The sequence below is a fragment of the Anomaloglossus baeobatrachus genome, chromosome 4, assembly GCF_048569485.1.
Source record: "Anomaloglossus baeobatrachus isolate aAnoBae1 chromosome 4, aAnoBae1.hap1, whole genome shotgun sequence".
Taxonomy (NCBI): domain Eukaryota; kingdom Metazoa; phylum Chordata; class Amphibia; order Anura; family Aromobatidae; genus Anomaloglossus; species Anomaloglossus baeobatrachus.
The window spans coordinates 446,914,956-446,942,274 of record NC_134356.1 but is presented as its reverse complement, the minus strand read 5'-3'; the positions used below and the strand labels follow the sequence as shown (position 1 = coordinate 446,942,274).

At 40.9% G+C, this 27,319-nt stretch overlaps 1 protein-coding gene across 1 annotated transcript in view; it reads left to right on the top strand.

Annotated features, from left to right (window-relative positions):
- The window catches only part of SEMA7A (semaphorin 7A (JohnMiltonHagen blood group)), a 60,388-nt gene that overhangs the window by 23,350 nt on the left and 9,719 nt on the right, over positions 1-27,319 (top strand). The window contains exons 2-12 of the mRNA XM_075345575.1: positions 9,604-9,731; positions 9,826-9,858; positions 9,954-10,049; positions 13,942-14,032; positions 16,284-16,406; positions 17,934-18,070; positions 19,725-19,897; positions 20,712-20,820; positions 21,790-21,973; positions 22,766-22,875; positions 23,290-23,441. Of these exons, the coding sequence (XP_075201690.1) occupies positions 9,604-9,731; positions 9,826-9,858; positions 9,954-10,049; positions 13,942-14,032; positions 16,284-16,406; positions 17,934-18,070; positions 19,725-19,897; positions 20,712-20,820; positions 21,790-21,973; positions 22,766-22,875; positions 23,290-23,441 (1,336 nt within the window). The remainder of the gene's footprint in view (positions 1-9,603; positions 9,732-9,825; positions 9,859-9,953; positions 10,050-13,941; positions 14,033-16,283; positions 16,407-17,933; positions 18,071-19,724; positions 19,898-20,711; positions 20,821-21,789; positions 21,974-22,765; positions 22,876-23,289; positions 23,442-27,319) is intronic.

Below are 27,319 nucleotides of genomic sequence, written 5' to 3'. Positions count from 1 at the left end.
CAACAGATCCATGGTTTTACAAGGCATTACTTTTATATATGGCTTGTTATACAACAAAGTGTAAATAAAGGCTTTATAGAAAAAGCATCTACATGTGTTAGAGATGATCTGACAGTAGGTGTCTCAGTCTCTTACCAAGGTGTGTCCTGAACAGGAGGAGTTATAGAATCCCTCATCAGCTCTCAAAGATATAGAAAATACTAATAGTGCATCACATCCAAAATTAATATCCAGTGTTTATTGGGCAATTCCATGAAACATTTGTTAGAGGGTAAAAAAAACAAGAGGCGCTCCCTGGATAACACCGTGGACAACAAGTGAGTGTGAGTTGGAGGGTTGGATGCTCACCTGATCAGGTTATAAGCAGCACAACTACTTGAAAATTGATGTATAATCCAATCATGGCTACTGCTCCAGCAACTGTACTCACACTAAATGGAGAGAGGACAAAACTAGAGATGGGCGAACCCTCAGATGTTCAGGTTCGCTGGGATCGGAATGGGACCAGACTCAAACCGAACTTGACCCTGAACGCTGAACCCCATATGGGTTTATGGGAATCCAAACGTAAATGTTATAAAATGGTGTTAGTAAGGGCTAAGGGACTGTAAAAGTAAGTAAAGTGGTGATTAAAGCAGGACAATTATACTTAATGAGTCTCGCATGTGTCTGTTACACTCCTTCTGGGTCCGCTTATTAGATCTCATGAATATTCACTGTTTCCCCCGCCCACCATCTGTGACAGTGTCTGTGATTGCTTGCTGTCAGACTGCTGGCATGCCGGCATCTGGGATTGGTTGCCCTCACAGAAGCTCTCTGGATCCCAAAAGTGGAGGGTAAAAATAAATAACTGGAAAAAATGGCATAGGGTCACCCGTATTTTGATACCTAAAGCAGATAAAGCAGACGGCTGTAAACTGCAGCCCCCAGCTGTGTACGTTAGATTGGCTGTCTATAAAAATACGAGGGATCCCAAGTGTTTTTTTTTTTTTTTAAATAATTTAAAAAAACAGCATGCAGTCCCATCAATTTTGATACCTAGCAAAGATAAAGCAGACAGCTGGGGGCTATCATCAAGCCTGGTGCACAGTTCAAGCTTGCCCATTTCTAGACATAATAAGTAAAAGACAGAAGATTGAAGTGGATCTCGGGCGCTATTGCTGACAAATGCTAATCCAGGCAGTAAATATAAAAAAACCTTCCTTTTTTTTGCAATCCCAAAGTACTATTCTGGTATTTATCACAAATAACGAATCAAATGCAAGTTAATGGGAATTTTTTTTGCCATGACGAAACCTGGAATAGTACTCAGTATTAGGTAAGCATTATCTGAACACGAATAGTTACCATTCACCCATCTCTAATGATAAGCAAAACATTAATCATAAAAGCAGTGGTCCCCATCTTTTTTAACTTGAAAGCCACATTTAGCTCTGACAGATGGTTGTGAGCCACATCCAGCTCTGCACCCCCACTCACTAGTAATATTTAGAGCCACCCACCAACCTCCCACCTCCCACTACTGCATCCAGCTTCAAGAAACTCTATAACCGGCAGCTTATCATATTTTTGCCCCTGATCCTTCCCAACAGTATATGTGCATCTAGATCTTCTCTTATGCGCAGAGTTGCTCACAAAAGTCACCATCTAGACACCTGGTCTTCATAGCTGTTTGTTAGACCTGGTGTTTTTGCACCCGGCGTGCAGACAACCATGTACCCACAAGCCACAGATTGAAGACCTCTGCTAAGAACGATATAAAACTTGCCCCTTTAAAAGTTCGTAAATCTTTATCCAATAGCCTCATCAAAAACGCCCACATAACACTACAAAACTCTATATATAAAGAAGGGGAACAAGAGGATCCCTTCAAAAAATAATAGGGTAAGAAGGGGAAGGAAAACATACAGTATCCATGTAAGACTCTATTACTTAATTGCCCCTTCCTGATCCATGGAGGTTGGCATCTATGTTCTTCACACCCCCCGCATCGTTTTATGTAGGACTAAAGTCTTACCTTTTGATCTGATGAACCTGATATCTTATGGTGGAAACGTATCGAGGCAGTAACATGATTTTATAAAGATGTGCTCCTTTTTGTAGGAGGTGTTTTTTATGTATGATTATATACTGTAGGCTGTTATGTTTGTATTTCCCATAGCATTATTAATAGGCTAAGAATTTTTGTATTGCTATTTTGCCTTTTCTAGCCTTGAACTGCCTTATTGGGGAATAATAAGGCTTAGCCTACATTGAGCAGGGAGGCCATTACGCAATTTTAGGGTTCTAACCTTCTCGATTCAAGTAGGGCCAACTAAATGTCAGGGTCTTACAGGGATACTGTAGATGCCCTCTCCCTTCTGCCATATTGTTTTTTTCTTATTTCTCCCCTTTGTATGTACAGTTTTATGGTGTTATTTGGGTGTTTTTAATGAGTCTTATCTAATAATGATTTACTAATTTTTAAAGCAATAATTTTTCTGTTGCTACATATATTTTTGGATACCCTTAAATCATTTACACTACTTTGTCTGTGAATTTTCTGCTTATGTAACATTGATCCCACTACCATGTGATCTTAGCCTTTATTTATCTTAAAGCGCACCAATGCTATACTGGCACTATCAGGCTGATTCTATATATACCTTTAGTAGTCAGCTAGGATGTATAGGTTTTGAAACACAAGCAAGTAAAGTTTGTAACATAAGCAGCTTTTTGATGCTAATTCTATTATAGAATCATTTTACTAAGTGACTAGAAGGACCTGTGCTAATGTGATAACCATGTGACCAGAAAGAGCGGGACCTCAGGCAACAGAAAAATAATGTTACTTCCTGGTATCAGTTATTTTGGCTGAGACCCCACCCTTTCTGGTCACATGGGTCTGACATCAGCACAGGTCCTTCTAGTCACTTAGTAAAACGATTCTATAATAGAATTAGCATAAATAACAGGGGGAGGATGGATAGGCAGGGGGCGGGAATCACTATGAATACCCACCCCAGTTATCAGCTGATCGGCAGCTGCTGCCAATCAAAAAGCTGCTTATTTTACAAACTTTACTTGGTTGTGTTTCTAAACCTTTACATCATAGCTGACAGCTAAAGGTATGTAGAGAATCAGCCTGATAGTGCCAGTATAGCACTGGCTTTAGGTTATATAGGAATATCCTCTGATTGGTGAGCTTTAAGAAGACTGTTATGATAGACCAGCAATTGGCAGTAGGCCTCATTTATAAAGTCATGCATGATATAACTGTGGTACACAATAAGGTATTTTCCTAATGCCAACTACCCATGGCATTGGACCTTATTGCCTTTGTTTTGGTGCTATGTTTATTCTATTGTAAGATGTTCTGGCTTCTGGCTTGCACAGGCTATATAACTGTTTATTATACGCTCCAAGTATTCCATGATATTTTGACCTCTCCATGATCTATGGATTATATTAGAGATGATTTTATTTTATATAGCTATAGCACATAAATGTTCATTGGTATTGACAGCCTGTTCAAAATAAATTTCTAGCCATTTTCTAGGAGTCCAAGATATAAAACATTAATAACTGAAGCTATGCAGCCTAAATTATCTAGAAAACAAGAAGAACCATTGGTCCATCTTTAAGTTATAACATTTTGTGGTTTCTTTACAAGAGGAAATAAGGCAATTGTCAAGAAATTTACAAGAAAACATTTCATAAACCTAATGGAACAGGACATTATGAAAATTTTGTAACACAACATTACAAGAACTTAACTGGTGGCTTACGGTACTTCATAGCTGAAGCATTGCCTTTTTATGGCTTGATAAAAACCCCTTTGATTTCACACCAAAGGAGTATACATAAAAATCTGGCAGGAAACAAAATGTGGTATTCTCCATTACATTAGCATATCATGATGATATTTTGAGTGCTGCTCCTGGGGTAAATCTGTAATGTGACATGCAGTAGAACATTGCAGTGCACTAAGTCCATATGACTGAGTCCATGAGCTGTGAACGGAAATTCTCTGTCTTCACTGACTATGAGAATGGAGCTCTGGGCCTTCATTAGGACACAAGCTCAAATCATAATACACTACAGATCAAAAGTTTAGGGTCACTTAGATATTTCCTTATTTTTGAAAGAAAAGCAAATTTTTTGTAATGAAGCTAACATTAAATTAAACAGAAATACACTCTATACATTGTTAATGTGTTAAATGACTTAAAGCTGCAAACGTCTGTTTTTTAATGCAATATCTACATTGGTGTATAGAGGACCATTTCCAACAACCACCACTCCAGTGTTCTAATGGTACATTGTGTTTGCTAACTGTGTTAGAAGGCTAATGGATGTTAGCACAGCTGAAAACATTCCTGCTGATTAGAGAAGCTATAAAACTGACCTTCCTTTGAGCTAGCTGAGAATCTGGAGCATTACATTTGTTGGTTCCATTAAACTCACAAAATGGCCAGAAAAAGAGAACTTTCATGAGAAACTCGACAGTCTATTCTTGTTCTTAGAAATGAAGGATATTCCATGCGAGTAATTGCCAAGAAAATGAAGATTTTCTACAATGGTGTGTACTACTCCCTTCAGAGGAGAGCACAAACAGGTTCTAACCAGAGTAGAAAGAGAAGTGGGAGGCCCCGCTGCACAATTGAGCAACAAGACAAGTACATTAGAGTCTCTAGTTTGAGAAATCGACGCCTCACAGGTCCTCAACTGGCAGCTTCATTAAAAAGTACCTGCAAAACGCCAGTGTCAATGTCTACAGTGAAGAGGCGACTCTGGGATGCTGGCCTTCAGGGCAGAGTGGCAAAGAAAAAGCCATATCTGAGACTGTCTAATAAAAGGAAAAGATTAATATGGGCAAAAAAACACAGACATTGGACAGTGGAAGATTGGAAAAAAGTGTTATGGACAGATGAATCGAAGTTTGAGGTGTTTGGATCACACAGAAGAACATCTGTGAGATGCAGAACTGAAAAGATGCTGGAAGAGTGCCTGACACCATCTGTCAAGCATGGTGGAGGTAATGTGATGATCTGGGGTTGCTTTGGTGCTGGTAAAGTGGGAGATTTGTCCAAGGTAAAAGGGATTTTGAATAAGGAAGGCTATCACTACATTTTGCAACGCCATGCCATACCATGTGTACAGCGCTTGATTTCATTCTACTACAGGACAATGACCCAAAGCACACCTCCAAATTATGCATGAACTATTTAGGGAAGAAACAGGCAGCTCGTATGCTATCTGTAATGGAGTGGCCAGCCCAGTCACCAGATCTGAACCCTATTGGGCTGTTGTGGGAGCAGCTTGACCATATGGTACGCAAAAAGTGCCCATCAAGCCATTCCAACTTATGGGAGGGGCTTCTGGAAGCTTGGGATGAAATGTCTCCAGATTACTTTTATTTTTAATTAACAGCTAGAATACCAAAGGTCTGCAAAGCTGTAATTGCTGCAAAGGGAGAATTCTGTGTCAAAAGCAAAGTTTGAAGGAGCACGTACACACACATAGCGCACATGCATGTATACACTGAACACAGACACACACACACTGCTGTATACTCACCTGTCCGGGGCTGCCGCCGCTTCTGCTGTTAGCGCTTTACTGCAGTTGAATGCTTTGTGGCGCCAAAGCCAAAACATCCTGCAGTGGCCGCTCCGTACACCGGATGCTATCATGGAGGGGTCTGTGTGCTGCAGCTGGAGGCACTGCGGGCACGGAGGACAGGTGAGACATGGCGTAATAGGGGACCACAGCCTCCCCCACCAGATCTGTATGCCCCCAGCCCCCCTGCCAGATTTGTATGCCCCCAGTCCCCCCGCCAGAGGGGGGCCTCACTAGAACTGTATGCCCCAGCCCACTCACCAGATCTGTATGCCCCCAGCCCCCCTCACCAGATCTTTTTGCCCCCAGCCCCTTCACCAGATCTGTATGCCCCCAGCCCCCTTCACCAGATCTGTATGCCCCCAGCCCTCCTCACCAAATCTGTATGCCCCCAGCCCCACTCACCACTGCTGCTGTCAGCACCACTAAGCATAGACAGATGTTCATTTCACCGCACTCCTGATGCGATAGCATCGGGCCTATTTCTAGTTTGATAAATAAAAGTATGATTTTTCATGGAAAAGATAACATTTTCTGGGTGACCCCAAACTTTTGAACTGTAGTGTATTTCAGCAGATCTCAACTACATTGCAAGGTAGTGGACTGACATAGGATGCCCCCTCCCGCCGTCTCCCCATTTAGATGCCATAGATTTTATCGACTAAGGCATCTTATGGGTTAAACCGGTGTTCTCATGCGAGTGATCTGATAGTAAAGTGGCAGGACCCATGAGATCAATAAGATATAAACAGTAGCTCACATGCATTGGCACACATATATATATATATATATATATATATATATATATATATATATATATATATATATATACATATATATATATACACACAGTATATATACTGTATATATATATACAGTTAGGTCCAGAAATATTTGGACAGTGACACAATTTTCGCGAGTTGGGCTCTGCATGCCACCACATTGGATTTGAAATGAAACCTCTACAACAGAATTCAAGTGCAGATTGTAACGTTTAATTTGAAGGTTTGAATAAAAATATCTGATAGAAATTGTAGGAATTGTACACATTTCTTTACAAACACTCCACATTTTAGGAGGTCAAAAGTAATTGGACAAAGAAACCAAACCCAAAAAAAAATTTTTTATTTTCAATATTTTGTTGCGAATCCTTTGGAGGCAATCACTGCCTTAAGTCTGGAACCCATGGACATCACCAAACGCTGGGTTTCCTCCTTCTTAATGCTTTGCCAGGCCTTTAGAGCCGCAGCCTTCAGGTCTTGCTTGTTGGTCTTTCCGTCTTAAGTCTGGATTTGAGCAAGTGAAATGCATGCTCAATTGGGTTAAGATCTGGTGATTGACTTTGCCATTGCTGAATGTTCCACTTTTTTGCACTCATGAACTCCTGGGTAGCTTTGGCTGTATGCTTGGGGTCATTGTCCATCTGTACTATGAAGCGCTGTCCGATCAACTTTGCGGCATTTGGCTTAATCTGGGCTGAAAGTATATCCCGGTACACTTCAGAATTCATCCGGCTACTCTTGTCTGCTGTTATGTCATCAATAAACACAAGTGACCCAGTGCCATTGAAAGCCATGCATGCCCATGCCATCACATTGCCTCCACCATGTTTTACAGAGGATGTGGTGTGCCTTGGTTCATGTGCCGTTCCCTTTCTTCTCCAAATTTTTTTCTTCCCATCATTCTGGTACAGGTTGATCTTAGTCTCATCTGTCCATAGAATACTTTTCCAGAACTGAGCTGGCTTCATGAGGTGTTTTTCAGCAAATTTAACTCTGGCCTGTCTATTTTTGGAATTGATGAATGATTTGCATCTAGATGTGAACCCTTTGTATTTACTTTCATGGAGTCTTCTCTTTACTGTTGACTTAGAGACAGATACACCTACTTCACTGAGAGTGTTCTGGACTTCAGTTGATGTTGTGAACGGGTTCTTCTTCACCAGAGAAAGTATGCGGCGATCATCCACCACTGTTGTCATCCGTGGACGCCCAGGCCTTTTTGAGTTCCCAAGCTCACCAGTCAATTCCTTTTTTCTCAGAATGTACCCGACTGTTGATTTTGCTACTCCAAGCATGTCTGCTATCTCTCTGATGGATTTTTTCTTTTTTTTCAGCCTCAGGATGTTCTGCTTCACCTCAATTGAGAGTTCCTTAGACCGCATGTTGTCTGGTCACAGCAACAGCTTCCAAATGCAAAACAACACACCTGTAATCAACCCCAGACCTTTTAACTACTTCATTGATTACAGGTTAACGAGGGAGACGCCTTCAGAGTTAATTGCAGCCCTTAGAGTCCCTTGTCCAATTACTTTTGGTCCCTTTAAAAAGAGGAGGCTATGCATTACAGAGCTATGATTCCTAAACCCTTTCTCCGATTTGGATGTGAAAACTCTCATATTGCAGCTGGGAGTGTGCACTTTCAGCCCATATTATATATATAATTGTATTTCTGAACATGTTTTTGTAAACAGCTAAAATAACAAAACTTGTGTCACTGTCCAAATATTTCTGGACCTAACTGTATATATATAGTATATATATATATATATATATATATATATATATAGTATATATACTGTGTATATATATATATATATGTATATATATATATATATATACAGTACATCATGTGGCATAAAGTATTCAATTGCACTACTTTAGTGGTTAAATGAAGCCAACTTTTCTTTACTAAAAAGAAAGAGGTTTTATCCATTTTTTTTTTATTTATAAATGTGTTTGGGAAATTATTTTGTGGCACTTGCTAATATATGTTACATGTTCTATATAGAGACCAGACAAGTCCATAGGTCTGATGTATTTAGGAGCCAGCTTCTCATATGTAGTGTTTCTCAATTGGAGTAGGCTGATGGACAGACCTGGTCATATGATTCTCCTTGAGCAGCCATTTTGGCAACGGGACAGCTGGGCAGTCTGTGAGGAAGGCTACACAAATAGGCAAGTGTTCTTAAGAAAGGAGATGTAACCTGTAATATATATTTATGCATGCCATGTAATCATGTCTTCAACACATTTCTTAAAATAATTTTGAAGTGGAGAACCCCTTTAAGCATAATGTGGAAAGCAGTTCCCATCCATGCTAATGGGAATGAAAATCTTGTATTTGTGGACAAAGAAGCTTTTTTCTTAAGGAGGTCTAGAAACAGATTACTGCTTCGTATTAGCAGGAAGGTTTCCCTTATCTTGGCGGGTTAGCATGATGTGCCTTATCTAGGTAGCCAGCCGGACTGGGACTTCAGGGCGGTCGTCAAACTTAAGCAACGATCCATATGTACAATATGAAATGAAATTTTAAAAAGTTATTTGTTTGTACATGCACTAAGCAATTTTACCCATTTAATAACTTTAGACCTCAGACAATCCCTTTAAGGTCTGTTTACACTGCCTGTTATGCTTTATCTTGTCTTTGAGGCTTTATAACAGTAGTTGACCAGCGTGCATGATGATGAGCAACATAAATTGATACAACTGTTGACATTTACACTTGTATTGTAAAAGTATTTCTTTAAAGGGGTATTCTAATCTCCTATCCAATATGTAGTAGGTGTAATAATAATATCAGCAAATACCTCCAATTAGAAATGTAGTATAGTTCTCCTGATATATCTCATGTGCAGGGCATTGCACCTAAACTGTCATGATTGGCTGTAACCATGGATACCTTGCTGCAATGCCCTGCACATGAGGTAAGAGACATAGTTATAACAGGATAACTGTACTATATTCTAATTGGAGGTATTTGCTAATATTATTATTATTATAACACCTACGACATATTAGGGTAGGATCTTGGAAATGGGAATAATCCTTTAACTCAGAACAAAATATGTGGCCATCTGTTCTTAGATACAAAGACTATCTCAGTCTCTGTCCTAGGGATGCAGTTTGGTGCTCTTGCTGATCATCCATATTCCCCCTCTCTGATATCTAAGTAGTTCTGTCTTTTGGCTATTTCTTCTTAGTGTTTTCCTTCTTATTCCTACAGGGGAACGGTCTTCTTTACCTAAAGAGGAGCCAAATGCTGTCTTCTACCTATCAGAAAATGATACTTTGTACATTGGAGGAGAAGAGATGTTGTATCATTATGATTTTGAGACAATGAAGAATTACTCGGTATGTGCATCCCTTCTTATTATTAAAACAATACTAGACACCTAGAATTCATGTATCCAGTATACTCAAAACTTATTCATCATTATGTTTCTAGATTGAAGCTGATGGCAAAAATTGTAATGGAAAGGTAAGTCCCTAATGTAGTCTTTCCACAGTGATGTGACCTCTCATACTTTCTGTACACAAGTATCAATACAATAAACCGGTTTTCTTTCTTTGCAGCTGTATTGCAAGAATTATATCACATTTGTTGGTCTGCTATTAGGAAAACCCACTATCTGTGGTACCAATGCATATCAGCCTGGCTGCTGGGCTATGGTAGGTAACAACTAGATTTTTGGAGAATCTTGATGGTGTCAATATTCTAATGGGTCTTCACTAGATCAATATTCACAAAATGACTTTTTTATTTGTTTAATGGACCCTGCATCTGATATACGCTTTCATTAAACTTTAATGGACAACAGATTGAGAAAAATGTGTTTACTATGTATAAAGTGCAATCAACAGTTTAAAATGCAATTATGTATCCACATAAATATGTACACCCACAGTGAATCTGCACAATGGACAAACATTCTTTCCATTGGAGGATGGGAACATTACATGGCATTTTAGATCATTCCTCATTTTAGATCATGCCAAGTGCCCTAAAGGCTGCTTTACACGGTACGACCGATTGTGCAATTTCACAATCGATCGTACCCGCCCCCGTCCTTTTTGCGTCACGGGAAAATCGCTGCCCGTGGCGCACAAAGTCGGTAACCCCCGTCACACATACTTACCTCTCGTGCGACCTCGCTGTGGGCGGCGAACGTCCACTTCCTGGAGTGGGAGGGACGCCGGCCAATGGAAGCGGCCGCCCACCTCCTTCCTTCACATAGCCGGCAGCGGCCGCGTGACGCAGGTGAGCTGCTGTTCATCGTTCCCGTGGTGTCACACGGAGCTGCGTGTGCTACCACGGAAACGATGAACAACTAAATTAAACGATATTATGGAACCTAGCGAGCAGTACACGACTCACGATTTGTGAGCGATACTGCGTCGCAAGGAGGTGTCACACAGGCCGGCATCGCCAGCGATGCCGGATGTGCGTCACAAAAACTGTGACCCCGACGATCTATCGCACGATAGATTGTCTGGTGTAAAGCAGCCTTAAGTGTGGAGGGTCTGTTTAATCTGCATTAGGGCTCGTTCACACCACCGTGAAAATCAGATGCACTGTAACTTGACTCTGAAATTGGATTCAAGTCTATGGGTGCGAGAAAAAAAAAAAGGTTGCCACAGTGGGGTATCTGTTTTTCACATTACAATTGTGTAACAAAGCAAACTCTAAATGGTTCTGTAAATGATTAATAATTGCTACTGTTAAAAAATGTATATACAAACTGCACATGGATAACAAGTGAGAAAAAAATGGTAGCACTTTTCTGCATGAGAATGGGACCGACTTTTTTTTATACTGCCGTGTGACCCAAGCCTTAAAGAAGGATAGAAATGTAAAAACAGGAAGTCTCTTTTTCCTGCTCTAGTTCGTACAAAAGTCAATGGCAGGGGGAGGAGCGGAGCAGCTGGGTCAGGAGTTCAAGAGGGGATGACTCATGCAGGGAAAAATGAAAGTGACTTCCTGTTTTTAAATGGAGCAGAAAAAAAAGAGAAGAATTAACTGGGTAGAAAGGCAAAATGAACAATTGTAAATACACAGTGCTATATAATATAATTGTAATATATTAAGAGGATAAAAACTTTGATGTGAGTGCTTCTTTAAGAAACCAAGGCTGTCTTTCTGCTGCACTGCTGTACAATCATTCACTCAAAGGCTTTTTTTTATACCACTTTTATCTTCCAAGGCTTTTGATAATCATACACATATAATACCCTCTCTTCTATTAATAATATTAAAAAAACTAAATCTTACACAAAGTTAGGACTTATGTGATAACTGTTATTTTTTTGTGTAAGAGTGCATGGTTTTATGTAATGCATATACAGTATATGGATTGATGGTGTAAGTGTGTGTATGCATATGTTCATATATTTAGTAAAAATATCATGTCATGCATGTACTGTATATAGTGAATGTGACTGTGTACCTGCATGTAGTGAGTGAGCATTATATTTGGTCATGTATGTTGTATTGCTTGGGTATATGAGTAGATATAATAATAATTTGGAGATTTTTTATGTTGGACTTGGTGTGCTGGAGTCAGACACTCATAATTCATTAAGAGGTATATGCCTCTTAATGAGTACAGTGCATCTGAAAAGTAGCGTGCACCTTCGTGTGCGCATCGCCACAAATCTTTCTCCTGTGAGGGACTGGAATAAGATTTGTGTTACCTCTCATTATGAATTTGATGAGTGGGGATTGCCATGCTCTCATACTGTCCCAGTTCCTCCCATTTTGCCAGAGCTGTGGGAAAAAAGAAAAAGTTGCAAAATTTTAGCGCAACCTGAAGTTCTGTCAAAATTTTACAACTTTTTGAAGCTTAAAATGAACCTGTAAGGTGCAATATCCACCCAGAGCCACGAGCAGTTCTGGGTGCATATTTCTAATCCCTGCCTAACCGTCCCTGTATACACTAGCATAGATAAATGGATCTTTAGAAAAAGTATTTCTAAAGATCTTTTATCGTATGCTAATGAGGCCAGTGACTAGTTGCAAGGGCGTGATGGCTAGTCAGCCCCTTAGCAAGTTAGTATGCCCCAGTGGGTATGCTAACATGCCAATGAATGAGCAACGTCGGAGGATGGTCGTGCTCACTTCTCTGCTACCATCGCATTCGAGTCCTGGATTTTGGATCAGTGCGCATGATCCGGGACTTTCGGTCATGCGCACTTCATGGGTTTGAAGCTAGGACTCGTACACCCGGAGGTGATGCGCAATATGGAACCTGGTGTATGAGTCCTGGCTTCAAACCCATGTAGTGCGCATGGCCGAAAGTTCCAGATCATGTGCACTGATCTGAAATCCAGGACTCTGACGCGATGGCAGCGGAGAGGTGAGTGAGATCATCCTTTTGACGCTGCACATTCATTAGCATGTTAGCACACCCACAGGAACCTACTAACATGATAAGGGGGACGACTAGCCAGGGGAAATTATGCCCTTGCAACTAGTCCCTGCACTCATTAGCATAAGATAACAGATCTAGAAATACTTTTTCTAAAGATCTCTTTATCTATGCTACTAGATACAGGGACGGTTAGGCAGGGATTAGCAATATACACCCAGAACTGCTCATGGTTCTGGGTGCATATTACACCTGACAGGTTCACTTTAATATGCCTGAATGCTGTCAAAAAGCTGTGATGAATTGGGCTTTATAAATCAGTATTATTTATCAGCATTATCTTGGCAGTTTTATGGGGCCTGTGTATGTGTATCTATGTGTATTTTATGTCCCTAATGTCTCCTAATGAAGTAATATCTGAGGTTGCCACTCCATTTTAGGCCTCTTTCACACGTTCGTGCCTCTGGTACGTGTATGGTCAGTTTTCTCATGTACCAGAGACACGGGCACACGTAGACCCATTAAAATCAATGGGTCTGCGTTCACGTGCGTATTCTGCCATGGACCGTGTGTATGTGTGGAGCATATTTGTGCCCATGTGCTCCACACGTAGACATGTCCACGTTTTCTCCGGCATCACGGGTGTCACACGGAACGCAAACGGGTCACACGTAACACAAACGGACCACACAGATGTGTTCCGTGTGACACGCGCCGGAGAAAACACATGTATCTGCAAGGAAAAAAAAAACAAACATTACTCACCTTCTCCAGCCCTCCTGTCTCTGCCGCTGCTGTCACTTGCCTCCGACCTCCGCTCATTATGCTCATTGAATATTCACTTTACTGCGGCCGGAAGCAGCAGCAGCGGGGAGTCGGCAGGACCGGAGACTGAAGATCAGCACCACGGACAGCGACGCCAGGGACAGGTGAGTAGAAATTTCACATTCTCCGTGTGTTATCACGGAGAACACACGGAGAACACACGTGCGCCATACACACGGCTCACTGAGAGCAATACGCACCTTTGACACATCCGTGGAATACGTGCGTGATTTTCACGGACGTGTAAAAGAGGCCTTATATGGTTTAATAAAGACATGTTTACTATAAGAAACTTCTTCACTTGGATGGATTCTTTCTGAAACATATAGAGATGACCTGTAAGAACATTAATATGTCGGTCTGTGTTTCAGGATGGTAAAACATTCACCAAGCTTCCAGAATCGTGGGCTTATCAATTGGCTCCTCGCACTCCAGTGTCCAGTTATACCACTTTAATTACAGGTGACTAATGAAAATCCATTTATTAACTGTATATACAACCTCTTCCAATACTATATCAGCTTCCATTGGCATAAAAGACTTTTTGAGAGATATGAAATAAAAAAAGATTTATGTTTGTTCTCATAAACAGCACCATTTGTGACCTATGGGTGCATTTTGTATTATCATTCTCGCTCATTGATGTGAATGGCACTAGGAAGTAATAACTAGACACAGTCTATGAACAATGATGTTACTGTAAAAAAAAGGACATTTTTTTCCAAGATTTCCTGATATCCATTTTAAAATATGAAGGGAGGGAAATTATCGTGAGGGGAATTTTTTAAGTAAGTTTTGCTGAAAATTTCAATTTTCATTATTTGCTCTCAAACTATCAAAGTTTTGCATAATGTTTGATAATTTGGCATCTTTTCTAAATATAACACTTGTCCAGAACTCCAAGTTATTCTCCATTTTCCTACAGCAGTGAGAACGGAGGCAGCAATTTACCAGAATTCTGGCATAAATAGCTTTGCAACATTTTTGCACAACACGAGGTTGCACAAACATTTTGTGACTTTGGTGTTTTTACAACATTTTTGTCCGGCTGCAACAAAGTGGGCCAAGCTGAGGCGTAACGGGGGGAGCGTTGATCCACACCCATCAAATTCACAAGGAATGGCAGCATTCATTACTTCACAAATTCCACTCCACTACCCATGTGCCTCCTAATAAATCAGGAGCCTCAAGGTGGCTTTACACGCTACGATATTTCTAGCAATTTCTAGCGATATTGTACGCAAAAGCACCCGCCCCCGTCGTGCATGCGATTTCGTGTGATCACTGCTGCAGCGAACATTATCGCTACGGCAGCGTCACACGTACTTACCTGGTCGTCGTCGTCGCTGTGACTGCCGAACAATCCCTCTCTCAACGGAGAGGGACGTTCGGGATCACTGCGACGTCACCGCGACATCACTAAGCGGCCGGCCAATCAATGCGGAGGGGCAGGGATGAGCGGGACGTAACATCCCGCACTCCTCCTTCCTTCCGCATTGCGGCCGGCGGCAGTTAAGGAGATGTTCCTCGCTCCTGCGGTGTCACACATAGCGATGTATGCTACCGCAGGAGCGACGAACAACATCGATAATCAACCATTACAGATTTTTGGTTTTGGGACGACCTCTCCATGGTGAACGATTTTCACCATTTTTGAGGTCGGTTAAGGTCGCTGGAAAGTGTCACACGCTGCGATATCGTTAATGACGCCGGATGTGCGCCACTAACAACGTCACCCCGATGATAAAACATTAACGATATTGTAGCGTGTAAAGCCCCCTTTAGTCTCCAACCCAAATCTTCATAAGACCGGCCTTGATGACTCTTTTGCGATTTATAGATCCCTGGCTTATAGAGGACCAACCACCAGGATTTTCATATATAAACTAAGCCCAGTGCTATACTGGCGCTACCATGCTGATTCTAAACATACCATTAGTTGTGAGATCGGATGTATACTGTCTGAAGTATAAGCAAGTAAAGTTTGTGAAATGCACTGTTAATTGATGATAGGTTCAATGGAATATCTAATATGTGGGTCGAGTTTTGCTAGTTATTCCTGCCCTTGTCTGTCTGCCTGTCCTTCCTCCCCCTTTCTCTGTAATTACAGGGGGAGGAAGGACAGGCAAGCAAACAGGGGTGGGACTAACTATTAAAACCCGACTCACCTATTAGATAGTCTGTTGAACCTCTCATCAAATAACAGTGCATTTCACAAACTTTACTTGCCTATATTTCAGAAAGTATACATCTGATCTCACAACTAAAGGTATGTTTAGAATCAGCATGATAGCGCCAGTATAGCACTGGGTTTAGTTTACATATGAAAATCCTGGTGGTTGGTACTCTTTAAACCTTTTTGTTTCGCACACCATGCCCACTCTGACAACTACATTTCCGAAGTGTAGAAGGTGGCATAAATGCTCAAAAAGTTATTCATTTTTTGCACAAAAACAATGTGTGACAACATTTGCAACTTTTTGATACCTGAAAAGTGGCCTAAAAGCCATAACAAATCCCCCCCCAAAGTACGATCTGTAATCTGCTTTTTTTTATGCTTTTTCTTATGGTATTTCCATTTACTTTTTTTTTCCGTTTATTTCCTTGCACATTATGTTTTCTATTCCTAAAGCTATTCTCATCTTATCGTCTGTCTAACTATCATTTCTGTACAGATATATTTATACAGTATATGGAAATATATTCTTTTTAGGAGATCAAATGTTCTCTACATTGCCCCGAAGATCCAACAATGGCGTGATTGGGAAGAAGACTATATTTAGCAAAATCTATGGCAATGAACCATTACTGTACACAGGAGATGAATTCTTGAGACGTAAGTGATGCATAACATGCAGAACACTACTAATTTACAATGATAGCAGTGTGGACTGTATTATCCACAATTTTCATCTGCTTTGTTACTAATCTCCTATGAATGAAGTTGAAGCAAGTCAGCCTCATTTGTTGCATGAATGGGAAAGTCACACAGATTTTTGCACGAACTTCGACAACTATCATGGCGGCGTCAGGCTCTGTTCACATTGCAGATTCTAACACTCCGCCTAATGGTTTCTCTGGTGTCTCTGATCAACACAGACAGATTCAGGCGTCAACCTGCTGTGTGCTCAGTCATAGTCAGGCTAGCAAGATTTTGCCTCTGTCTGCTTGTTAGGCTCCTTTCACCACATGTTGTGAGGAAGCCAATCACGCCTGCTCCTCTCATATTTAATTTGGATAAAATCTTCTACCCAGGCCAGCTATAAGTTATACTGTGTTGGTCTGTGTTTTTTTGTGTCCCAGACTATCTGGAAAGTGTTGCTTTTTGCCTAGAGTGGTTGTGGAGTTTACCCATTGTCCTGTTGTTTCCTTCCTGCTCTTTTTTCCTCCTTATCTTTTATAGTCTTATAATTCTGTAAGTGCATGATTTTGTGACAGAGTTTTGGTTTCCCCTGTCTGTCTATTTTTGTGGGTTTAATCTCATTCCTGTCCCGGTTCCCCCTGGTGGAGGGGAAGGGGGTATCAGCTCAGGGTTGCTTAAGAGCAGAACCAGAAAGGAGACTCAGGCATCCCTACCTTTAGGAGTATCCATGAGAATAGGGATAACACAGGGCTTCCTAGCCTGACGGTCAGCTTAGGAGCCTTGTTTTTGTGCTATGCCCAAAGTCCTCGTGACAGGGAAATCCAGTAAAAGAAAAAGGTCACATTAGCTCAGTGTGAACAAAATTTCAGAATTAGCGTGTGTAACTGAAAGACGTCAATATGATCTTTTGACATTTATCTAAGACATGATGGAAAGTCGTCTATGAGTGTTTTTCCCCTTTAAAGTAACATATGTTGAAAATTGTGTCTGATCTACAGGCATGATGTTATAAAGCAGGAGGATGAGATCAAATTAATATATTTTTTGTCAGTATAATTTTAGTAAACCTTGATTTCTTCATTGAAATCCCTGGTGTTTGTATGTGTCCAGTGGGCGGTCCTACTCAGTGATTGACAGTCTTTCCTGTATTACTGTGCGTTCAGATATGTGACAATTGTATGCATTTGAGTGAGACCACCAACTGGACTCAAATGCACACACACACGAGGAAATTCAATGAATAAAGTACAAGTTATACTGCAATTTTCCAGCAAAATCATTCTACTCAGCTCCTTCTCTATACTATGCTATCCACCTACTGAACACCCTGTACAACGTTGCAGATTGCCTTTAGATGTTCTTTATATTATATTTACGGTATATATATTTGTAGTTACTTATTTTTATTTAGCATGTTGGAGTTCTTGGCTGAATAATCTCCCAAAGGGGAGCAGTGGAAATACATAATTACAATAAATGTTTTGGTGTGCTTTTTAATAGAACCAGAGTTTGTGAAGTCTCTAGTTGTGGAGAAAGAAGACAAACTACAAAATAAGATTCTTCTTTTTTTCACTGAGGATAATACTGAAACCAGGACAATAGAGAATAGGCTGTCAATGGTGGCTCAGATTTGCAAGGTAAGATGGTTAATGGTGGCCCAGTTAGTGCCATGGATATCAAGAGGAGCCTTTGGTATAAGTTGATTAAGTAGACAATTATCGAATGTACTCTGCAAAGGAAAATGATAAACTCATGACCAGCAGCTTTTAAATTGAATAATATTTGATTGCTACATTTCCACTTAGTGGTGGATAAATACAAAATATCTGCTCTGACCTATTAATCGATCTGGTGCACACTACATTGGAGGAAAGATTCTGACATACCACTCACATTGTGTGCTGGTAATAATATGATTTTAAAATTATATCTCTCCTTCATATTTAATTATTAAAACTAAACTTAAGTACATGATTCATTCTGTAATGCCGGCATCCCTGCAGGGGCATCGACATACTCACCGCCGCGGCCATCCTGCTATCTCTCCTCCCTGTGTGCCGGCTCCCGCTGTGGTCCCCTGCTCCCAGAGCCTATGCACAACGCACAGATCTCTTTGCAACTTCCTATGGGTGCGTGTGCTTGCTCCCGAGTCTTAAAGGGGCAGCGTACAAAAAACATATTTGTTCCCAGCCTATTGCTGGAAGGCACTAGGTATTTAAGGCATCTTCCCCAATTGGGAAGTGCCTGAGCCATGTTGTTATGTTGTTTCTAGTCAGTCCTCTGCACACTATTTGTTAGGTTCCCGAACCCGAATCTGTCCTATCAGCCTGAAACCATACCAGTCCTACCCTACCTGACTGAACCCGAACCTTTCCTGTCAGCCTCAGCCTGTACCTGTCCTGCCTGTTTGAACCTAAACCTGACCTCTCAAGAATTACTCATACCTGTCCTGTCTGACTGAAGCTGTAGACGCACTGTCAAGCTCAGCCTTCCAGTCTGAACCACTCATCCTGTCAATACCAGTTTTTCAGTCTGATCCAGTATCTGTATCCACCCTACCTGTGACTCTGATCCAGTCCTGCCTTTTACCCTGAGCTCCGTACCTACGTCCGTGACCCCAGGAGTTAACTGCTGCAATCCAGGGGCTGCCCTGGAGTCGTACTTAGTGTCTACTGGCAGCTAAGTCCAACCTCACCATTAGAGGCTCTGGTGAATACCTGGTGGGCACTTAGTTACACCCTTCCAGGGTAAGCTTGGTTCATGGCACAGTGGGTCAACGCTCACATGCGAGACATGTTCCCTTTATCGGGGTCGGCTGGGACTTTTATAAAATTTGGCAGGGAGTATAATAAACTCATTTGACTGCTTTCTCTTCCGTTTCTCCTAATTGAGACCACTAAGAGAAGTGGAAGAGAAAGCGGTTGGCACATGATCATAAGTATGCAAATCACATATGAGTGGTCACTTAAACATCGTTGGGAATGGGAAGCAGTGAGAAATTCCAACAGTGAGTTATTACACATTGTTAGGACTTCATACGTCAGACTCCCTGGGAAATTATTTAACTGTCCCAGACAACACCTTCTGAATAAAATAGGTATATTTTCACTTGTGGAAAGTATGGTGTTTTTTCTGGTTTCTTTATTATTTTTTAAATTCTAACACTTCCCTTTTCTTTTACAGTTTGCTCTGTTCGTGATATACTTAGATTGTTTTGTTTATTGTGTTTACTTCTTCTTCCACATTTGGTGAAGACACTACAACATTTGTATCTAAATTTTGCTTCCTTAGGATGACCAAGGATCTGCCAAAAATAGTATTCGCTATGTATTTAGTACGGCACTGAAATCACGTTTAATTTGTGGAAACCAGGTAACTGGGCAATATTATCCACATCTACAAGACATCTACTTTTTGCAAGGAAAAACAGAGAATGTGATTTATGGACTTTTCAAAAATTCATGGTGAGAAGCTTGAATGTAGCTCATACACATTTACAACTCTCAAATATTGAGCAAATTATAGAAAAAAAAAGAAAATTAGTAAATAAATCTTAATATTCAGGACATCTGGCATACCATTTCTAACCAGCAGTGACAAAATAATAAGTGGAAGTGACTGGTAGATATGGACAGGTTTACTGGTGCTAGAATTTAATTGGGATATATTGTAGTATTATTATTTTAGTATTTTAAATATATTTAATTAAAGGAATATTTGCATCATAAAAAGTGATGGCATATCTCTAGAATATACAATTACTCTTTGATTGATAAAATTGTCCATTCCAAGAATAAAGATGTGGAGTACAATATTTGCCACATAGCTCGTGACCGAGACGGCCGCTGTGAATAGTGCCGGAGGGCTGAAGCACAGTTTTTTTGTTGACTGGATATAGAACAGTGAAACGTTATATATAAAAATTGTATTGAAAAAAAGCTGTTGTGGGATGGGAGTTTCGGTTCTTGTTTTCTTTTTTTTTCTGTGTATTAATAAGTCTTGGGGCTTTCGACAAAGAATTTTGATTTGAGCTACATTAGCTTTGTTGCCCACTCAATCTCAATCTCAACCTAAGTTGGTTGGGAGTATCGGTAGTTGGACCCTAATTGATCAGAAAATGATGGCATATTCTAGTGATATTCCACCATTTTCTGTGATGTAACACCCCTTTAAACTATGTGTATTGGGAGAAATAATAGCTGGAATGTGATTTGTCACCAGAGGTAACATCCTTGTTTTCTTTGGCTCTATCACATGTCACATTTTACATCTCTTTAGGAATCACAGTGCTGTCTGCTCCTATAAGGTTCAGGATATTGAGCTTCTTTTCAACACTTCAAGTTTGTTGGGTTCTTCTAAAAATGAACTAAAGAGTCATCCTGGAACGGTAATACATCATTACTGCTTACCTATTGTCTTCTAAATACTAAGTATACCATAAGAAGTACCGTATATTTTATGTGTGAAATAAGACGGCCACAGATGTGAAGAAAGTACAGAGGCATCATGTTCTACCAGAATGTAGCCTCCTTTTCTAGGCTGAGTACAAGGAGGGCTCATTTCAATTCAGTTGGTTGAATTTAGCAGTAGGAATGCAATACCTAAGAATTGGCTATGTCTGTCAATAACTAAATTCTTGATATTTACTGGTTGTATAGGTAACGTCATTTTCTGGTATATCAGTATATATTTGTTAACATGGCTGCTGGTTCTATGAACATGGATAAAACAACTGCTTCCAGCAATTAATACATTGTGGTGAACACACACATTTATAGTATTAATATGGTCAAATGCATTACACAATATCAATATCTTGTAATATAATTTTTTTATTGCCACCTTTTTCCTTTTCTGTGATGTCTTTACTAGTCCACTCTTAGTTTCTGTTTTTATCCTAAATAGATTGTCCACTACTTTTACATTGATGGCCTATCCTTAGGATAGGTCATCACAGTTTGATCGGCTGGGTCCGAAACCTGGCACTCTCACCGGTCAGCTGTTTTCGGTGCTGATGGCGGCAGAAGGCATCCGGAAATGCTCAGTTCCGGAGCTTCCCTGTCAACTGTTAGTGGATGTGACCGAGTATTTCACATCTGCCTTCTATTCAAAGCATTAGGAGGCGGATGTGCAGTACCTGGCCGCGGCCACTATCCGTTGTTGAGGCAACTCCAAAACTGAGCGCTTCTGGCCACCTGCTACCGCTGATGGCACTGAGAACAGCTGAAGTGCGGTGGTGCCAGGTGCCGGACCCAGCTGATCAGATGATCAGACATTGATGACCTCTCCTAAGGATAGGCTATCAGTGTAAATGTAGTGGACAACCTTTTTAACATTATTTATCCTCCAAATTCAGTGCCTTCCACCTCCTACCTTGACCCCTCAGGAGACTTCAGAAGAGGTATCCAATCATCCAGAACTGACAAAATGGTTGTGGCCATCAAGAAATCGGACTGTTTTCCAAAATGTAGTTCTCTACAAGAAAATAGTGGTGGATGAAATAGTTGCAGTGAATCAGAAAATCCTCATCTTAGGCACAGGTAACGTAATCAGATCTAAGTTTATATCCAATGATACATGCAGTGAGACAGATGAATATTACTTTGTTTCATCCACATCATAGTGCTCAAAGTGTAAAAGTATTCTGGCTTCGTCTATCCTTTTGTATTGAATTAAGGTAAATTGGTTGTCCAGTTGAAAAAAGTTATCACCTATCCATAGCATAGGTAATAACTTACTGATGGGTGTGAGTTGAAGTGCTGGGACCACTTGTTAGAACAGAGATGGGGAACTTTTATTCTGGAAAGAATGGAGCTGCAGCACCTGGCATTAACCACTATATAGCTGACAGAGCTGTGCTGTTCAGCTGCGCAACTATTTACATCCGGACACTGCTGGAGCTGATAACAGTTGATTGGTGGGTGTGCTGAGTGTTGGACCCCATTACCAGGATTGAGCACAGGCTGCTCTGTGATCTGCGTTTCCACCCTAAGGAAGTTGGCACCATCCTAAGCAGAACAGCTGGGCCTTGTGATTAGCTGCAGCGCTGAAAACCCTTCACTTTAAGAGCTAATCACAAGTCCAAGTGGTCCTGTTGCCACCCTGAACAGTGACTACTAGTCTAAACACGGAATAGTATTTGATGGATCCCAGAAAGTGCCAACAGTAAAATGTTCATTTTACTAGAATAATCCCTGTAAAAGTGTACATCAACATCTAAAATGATATTCATGATAGCTTAACCTCACAAGTCATAAATTTATAGCTCATATTTGCTCAAAGAATTTGTGGATGAAAACTAGTTAACATCCCCTTTAATTTTGTATTCTAAGATGATGGAACTATACACAAAAGTCTACAGTGGGAAGATGAACCTTATCCCATTATTGAAGTGCAGCCCTTCAAGCAAAAAGGGAAACTACAGTTCATGGAACTGAAGCAGGTGAGAAGGTCAAGAAAGTGATAGATATCCCAGAAATAATAGCTGATGTGTAGTTATATGTTTGCCATAGTATTAGTCCATACGCCTCGCACATATCAGCATATGGTGACTGGAGGCATATAGATTAATCATCGTATAGATGTCTGCTGTGACCCTAGTGAGGAGCAGGATATGACTGTTCGTGGTTTGTGACTCAGTTCTAGCCTTCAGCTTTAGAGATGTTTTAGAATGAAAGATCACAAATTTCCTCTGGTTTCTGTAGCTATTGTCTATGGATGTGTCAGCAGACGAGGGTTCTTCTTGTATAAAAATTAAAATAAGTGATTTATTCTGGTTGGTTGTGATACTGGGAAGCAGGAATCTGGTTACTAAAATGCCTGTTCAGCTGCTCACATCCGAGTTCTCTTTGTGTAGCACGTCCTGTACGTGGGAACGACTCATGAAATCTCCAGACTATCACTGGATAACTGTACGGTTTACAACAACTGCACAGACTGTGTGCAATCAATGGACCCCTTCTGTGGATGGATCGAAGGGAAATGTGAATCAGTCCTGAAGCGTAACAGGTATGTCATAGAGTGAACCCTACCACACTCCCTTATTGTATCAGCCCTATGAATAGCTCACGAATGAGATCAGACCAGGAAATGACCTACTCTGTATAGTCTATTCAGATGATTCTTAACCCAATAAAGTACAGGCCTGATTGGCATTTAATTCAGTTATTGACTAAGCCATTTTTCAACCTCACATTCACTGAAAAATAGCTTTTTTTAATTTTCTGCATTCAATGTTTCTAGATAAGGACTTGTCTTGGATGCCGATGGTTGTGGCTGGAGCCCAGCAGTGTATTATAGCTGTGCTCTTGCTGCAATATTGTGGGTATACTGGGCAATATGCAGAAGATCGTTATTGTGGATATTTCCATCATAGTGCTGGAAAAAGTAACCAATTATCCAAAATGAGCATATTTTTAATATTGGCTTAAAAAAAATTAGGCTTGACCTAGAGGATTTAATCTGAAGATGCTTCCAAATAATCACCGATCATTTTTGTGTATTTTTGCGCTTGTCAGGCTCTTTAAGTGAAGGTATGGGATGGTAAGGAATAATATAGGACAGCGGAAGGAGGACTATTAGGGGGGCTTTACACGTTGCGACATCGCTACCGATATATCGTCGGGGTCACGTCGTTAGTGACGCACATCCGGCGCTGGTAGCGACATCGCAACGTGTAAATCCTAGGTGCGATGATGAATGAGCACAGAAGCGTACAATATCGCTGATCTGTGTAACGTCGTTCATTTCCATAATGTCGGTTCGACCGCAGGTACGATGTTGTTTGTCGTTCCTGCAGCTCCACACATCGCTGTGTGTAAACCCGCAGGAATGACAAACATCTCCTTACCTGCGTCCCTACGGCAATGCGGAAGGGAGAAGGTGGGCAGGATGTTATGTCCCACTCATCTCCGCCCCTCCGCTTCTATTGGCCGGCCGATTAGTGACGTCGCGGTGACGTCGCTGTGACGCCGAACGCACCTCCCCCTTGAAGGAGGGATTGTTCGGCAGTCACAGCGACGTCGCCGACCAGGTAAGTACGTGTGATGCTGCCGTAGTGATAATGTTCGCTACGGCGGCAATTACCACATATCGCATGTGCGACGGGGGCGGGTGCTATCGCGCTGGACATCGCTAGCAATTGCTAGCGATGTCACAACGTGTAAAGCCCGCCTTAGTGAATGTGATGAGATGTGTTTTTAGGGCACGCTTAAACTGAGGATATCAGGAAATACAGTGGAACCTTGGATTACGACATAATTGGTTCCGGGAGTGTGCTCTTAAACAAAGTTACTCTTATATCAAAGCGAATTTTCCCATAGGAAATAATTGAAACGCAGATAATTCGTTCCACAACCCAAAAATATTACGGTATTTATATAAATTTATTACAGCAATACAAAATAATGCACTGTAGTCATAAAAAATTATTACATTACACTAATGAAAAATACTGTACAGTAGAGTAAAAAACATATAAAACAAATTAAACTGCACGTTAGCTTACAACAAAATTGTAGGTGTGCGGGAGGTGCTATATAGAGAGAAAAAATGATGAATAAATATGACAAGCTTTATTCTAGTACAATACACAAAAAAACACCCCAAATCTATTCTCCTCAAAATAAGGGCAGAACTATGTCAAATGTGAGGTAGGAATGCTGTCCAGGCAGATGACAGTACAAGCAATGTGCTATACTGGATAGCAGAAAGAAAGTACAACATTGTATCCACAAATGCAAATTGCTAGACATGCTATGTAGTATATACTGTGCTGTACAATGGTATATTGTATACAGTAAATATGTAGGAAGTGTGTACGGTATTTGCTATTATTGCAAAGCATTACTCTTAAACCAAGTTACAAATGTGTAAAAAGCTTTGCTTGTTTTGCAAAACGCTCTCAAACCAAGTTACTCTTAATCCAAGGTTCCACTGCATCCTGATTGTTTGTGGTATTCCATACCAAAGAATGGCGCAGCTTAAGAATAGTCCTGAAGACCTTAGGATGGTGGAGGATGTTAGTCTGATATCAGAAAGAGACAAAACAAGACAAAGCTGCAATGTGTGAATAAGCCCCAATTTTTATGAACCATATTGTAATTTATGAAATGCAAACATCCAAATATATGCAGACATCTTAATACAGAGGTATACAGACCCATACAAATAGGCACAAAACCATACTTCAAGGCAGCTCTCTCCCTGGCTCAGGATTTTGGGGCATGAAGCCATCATCTTTAGGTCAAGGTCAGAGGAGCTTATGGCATCTGATGTAGGAGAATCATATGTGATATGATAAGGCTCTGCTGTGAGCGGGATCTGAGTGTCATCTACTGCGATCCGATCCTGGGATTAGATCACAGCTGCGGAGATTAATCTCTCCATCTTCTCCATTGCCTGTTTCTGCGTATATCAGACTGCACATGGATGACATTGAGTGCAGTGCAATGTTTCCCACGCACCCATAGACTTGTATAGGTGCGCATGATCCCGAGATATGCTGCCAATCAAAGCTTTCTGCAATTTTTTATCCTCAGCCCGTTTGCACCTGAAGAATAACTTGCAGATCAGACCTGCATCTTTGAATAACATTGAGCCAAGTGCAGTCTGATTTTTTTTATCAGATTGCCCTCGTCCGATTCATAGACTTGTGTGACCTCCTGCCTTTATCATGTGTTCTGCTCACATTTCACAAAAGGAGGTAGAAGGTCTGACCTATATTGAATACTCAGGCTGTCTCAACAGATCACTCATGACAATTTTGCTATGATTTCTGAGTATATTGGAAAAGAAACAGAAGCTTTTTTTAGTTTTTCTGAAAATCTTAGTCAAATGGCATGAAAACCGTGATGTTTAAAGCCTAACAGAAGTCTAAAAGCAGTGATTGCCAATCACATATAACCTGGGTAATGGAGGTTGGAAAATACTGATCTAACAGGTACTAGTCTGTAAGCTCAGATATTAGAGCATTGCTATGAATTGCAATACTGCTTTCCATACTCTGTCATTGACAAATGAACATTTGCAACTCCGTCACCCTATATTGGAGATGACAAGGCAAATCCAGAGGAAACCATACAATGTTGCCTAATTTAAATTATTTTTATGTTGTTTAAAGTGAACCTGTCAGGTGCAATATGCACCTAGAACCACGAGCAGTAAAGAGGTAAAGAGATCTTTAGAAAAAGTATTTCTAAATATCTTTTATCATATGCTATTGAGGCCAGCGATTAGTTGCAAGGACGTTATTTCACTTGGCTAGTCGGCCCCCTTAGCATGTAAGCACACTCCTGTGGGCGTGCTAACATGCTAATGAATGTGCAGCGTCAGAGGTATGGTCGATCTCACCGTTCTCTGCTGCCACCGCGCCAGATGCTGGATTTTGGCTCAGTGCGCATGATCAGAAGTCCCGGACTTCCAGTCATGCGCACTATGAAACCTGGTGTACGGGTTAAACTGGTGTAGTGCACATGACCGGAAGTCTGAGAACATTTTGATCATGCGCACTGAGCCAAAAACCAACGGTGGCAGCAGAGGTGAGCTTGACCATGCTAATGGCACTGCAGATTCAATTGCACCTGTGTGCGTGCTAACATGCCAAGAGGGCAGCTAGCCAAGGGAACTAACGCTCTTGCGACTAGTCTTGGGCCTCATTAACATATTATAAAAAATCTTTAGAAATACTTTTTCTGAAGATCTCATTATCTATGCTACTAGATATAGGGACAGTTAGGCAGGGATTAGAAATGTGCACTCAGAACTGCTCGTGGCTCTGGGTGCACATTGCACCTGACAGGTTCAATTTAACTCGTCACCATGTTGCCTTAAGCGGGCTTTACAAGCTACGATTTCGCTACAGCGATCTTGTTGGGGTCACGGATTTT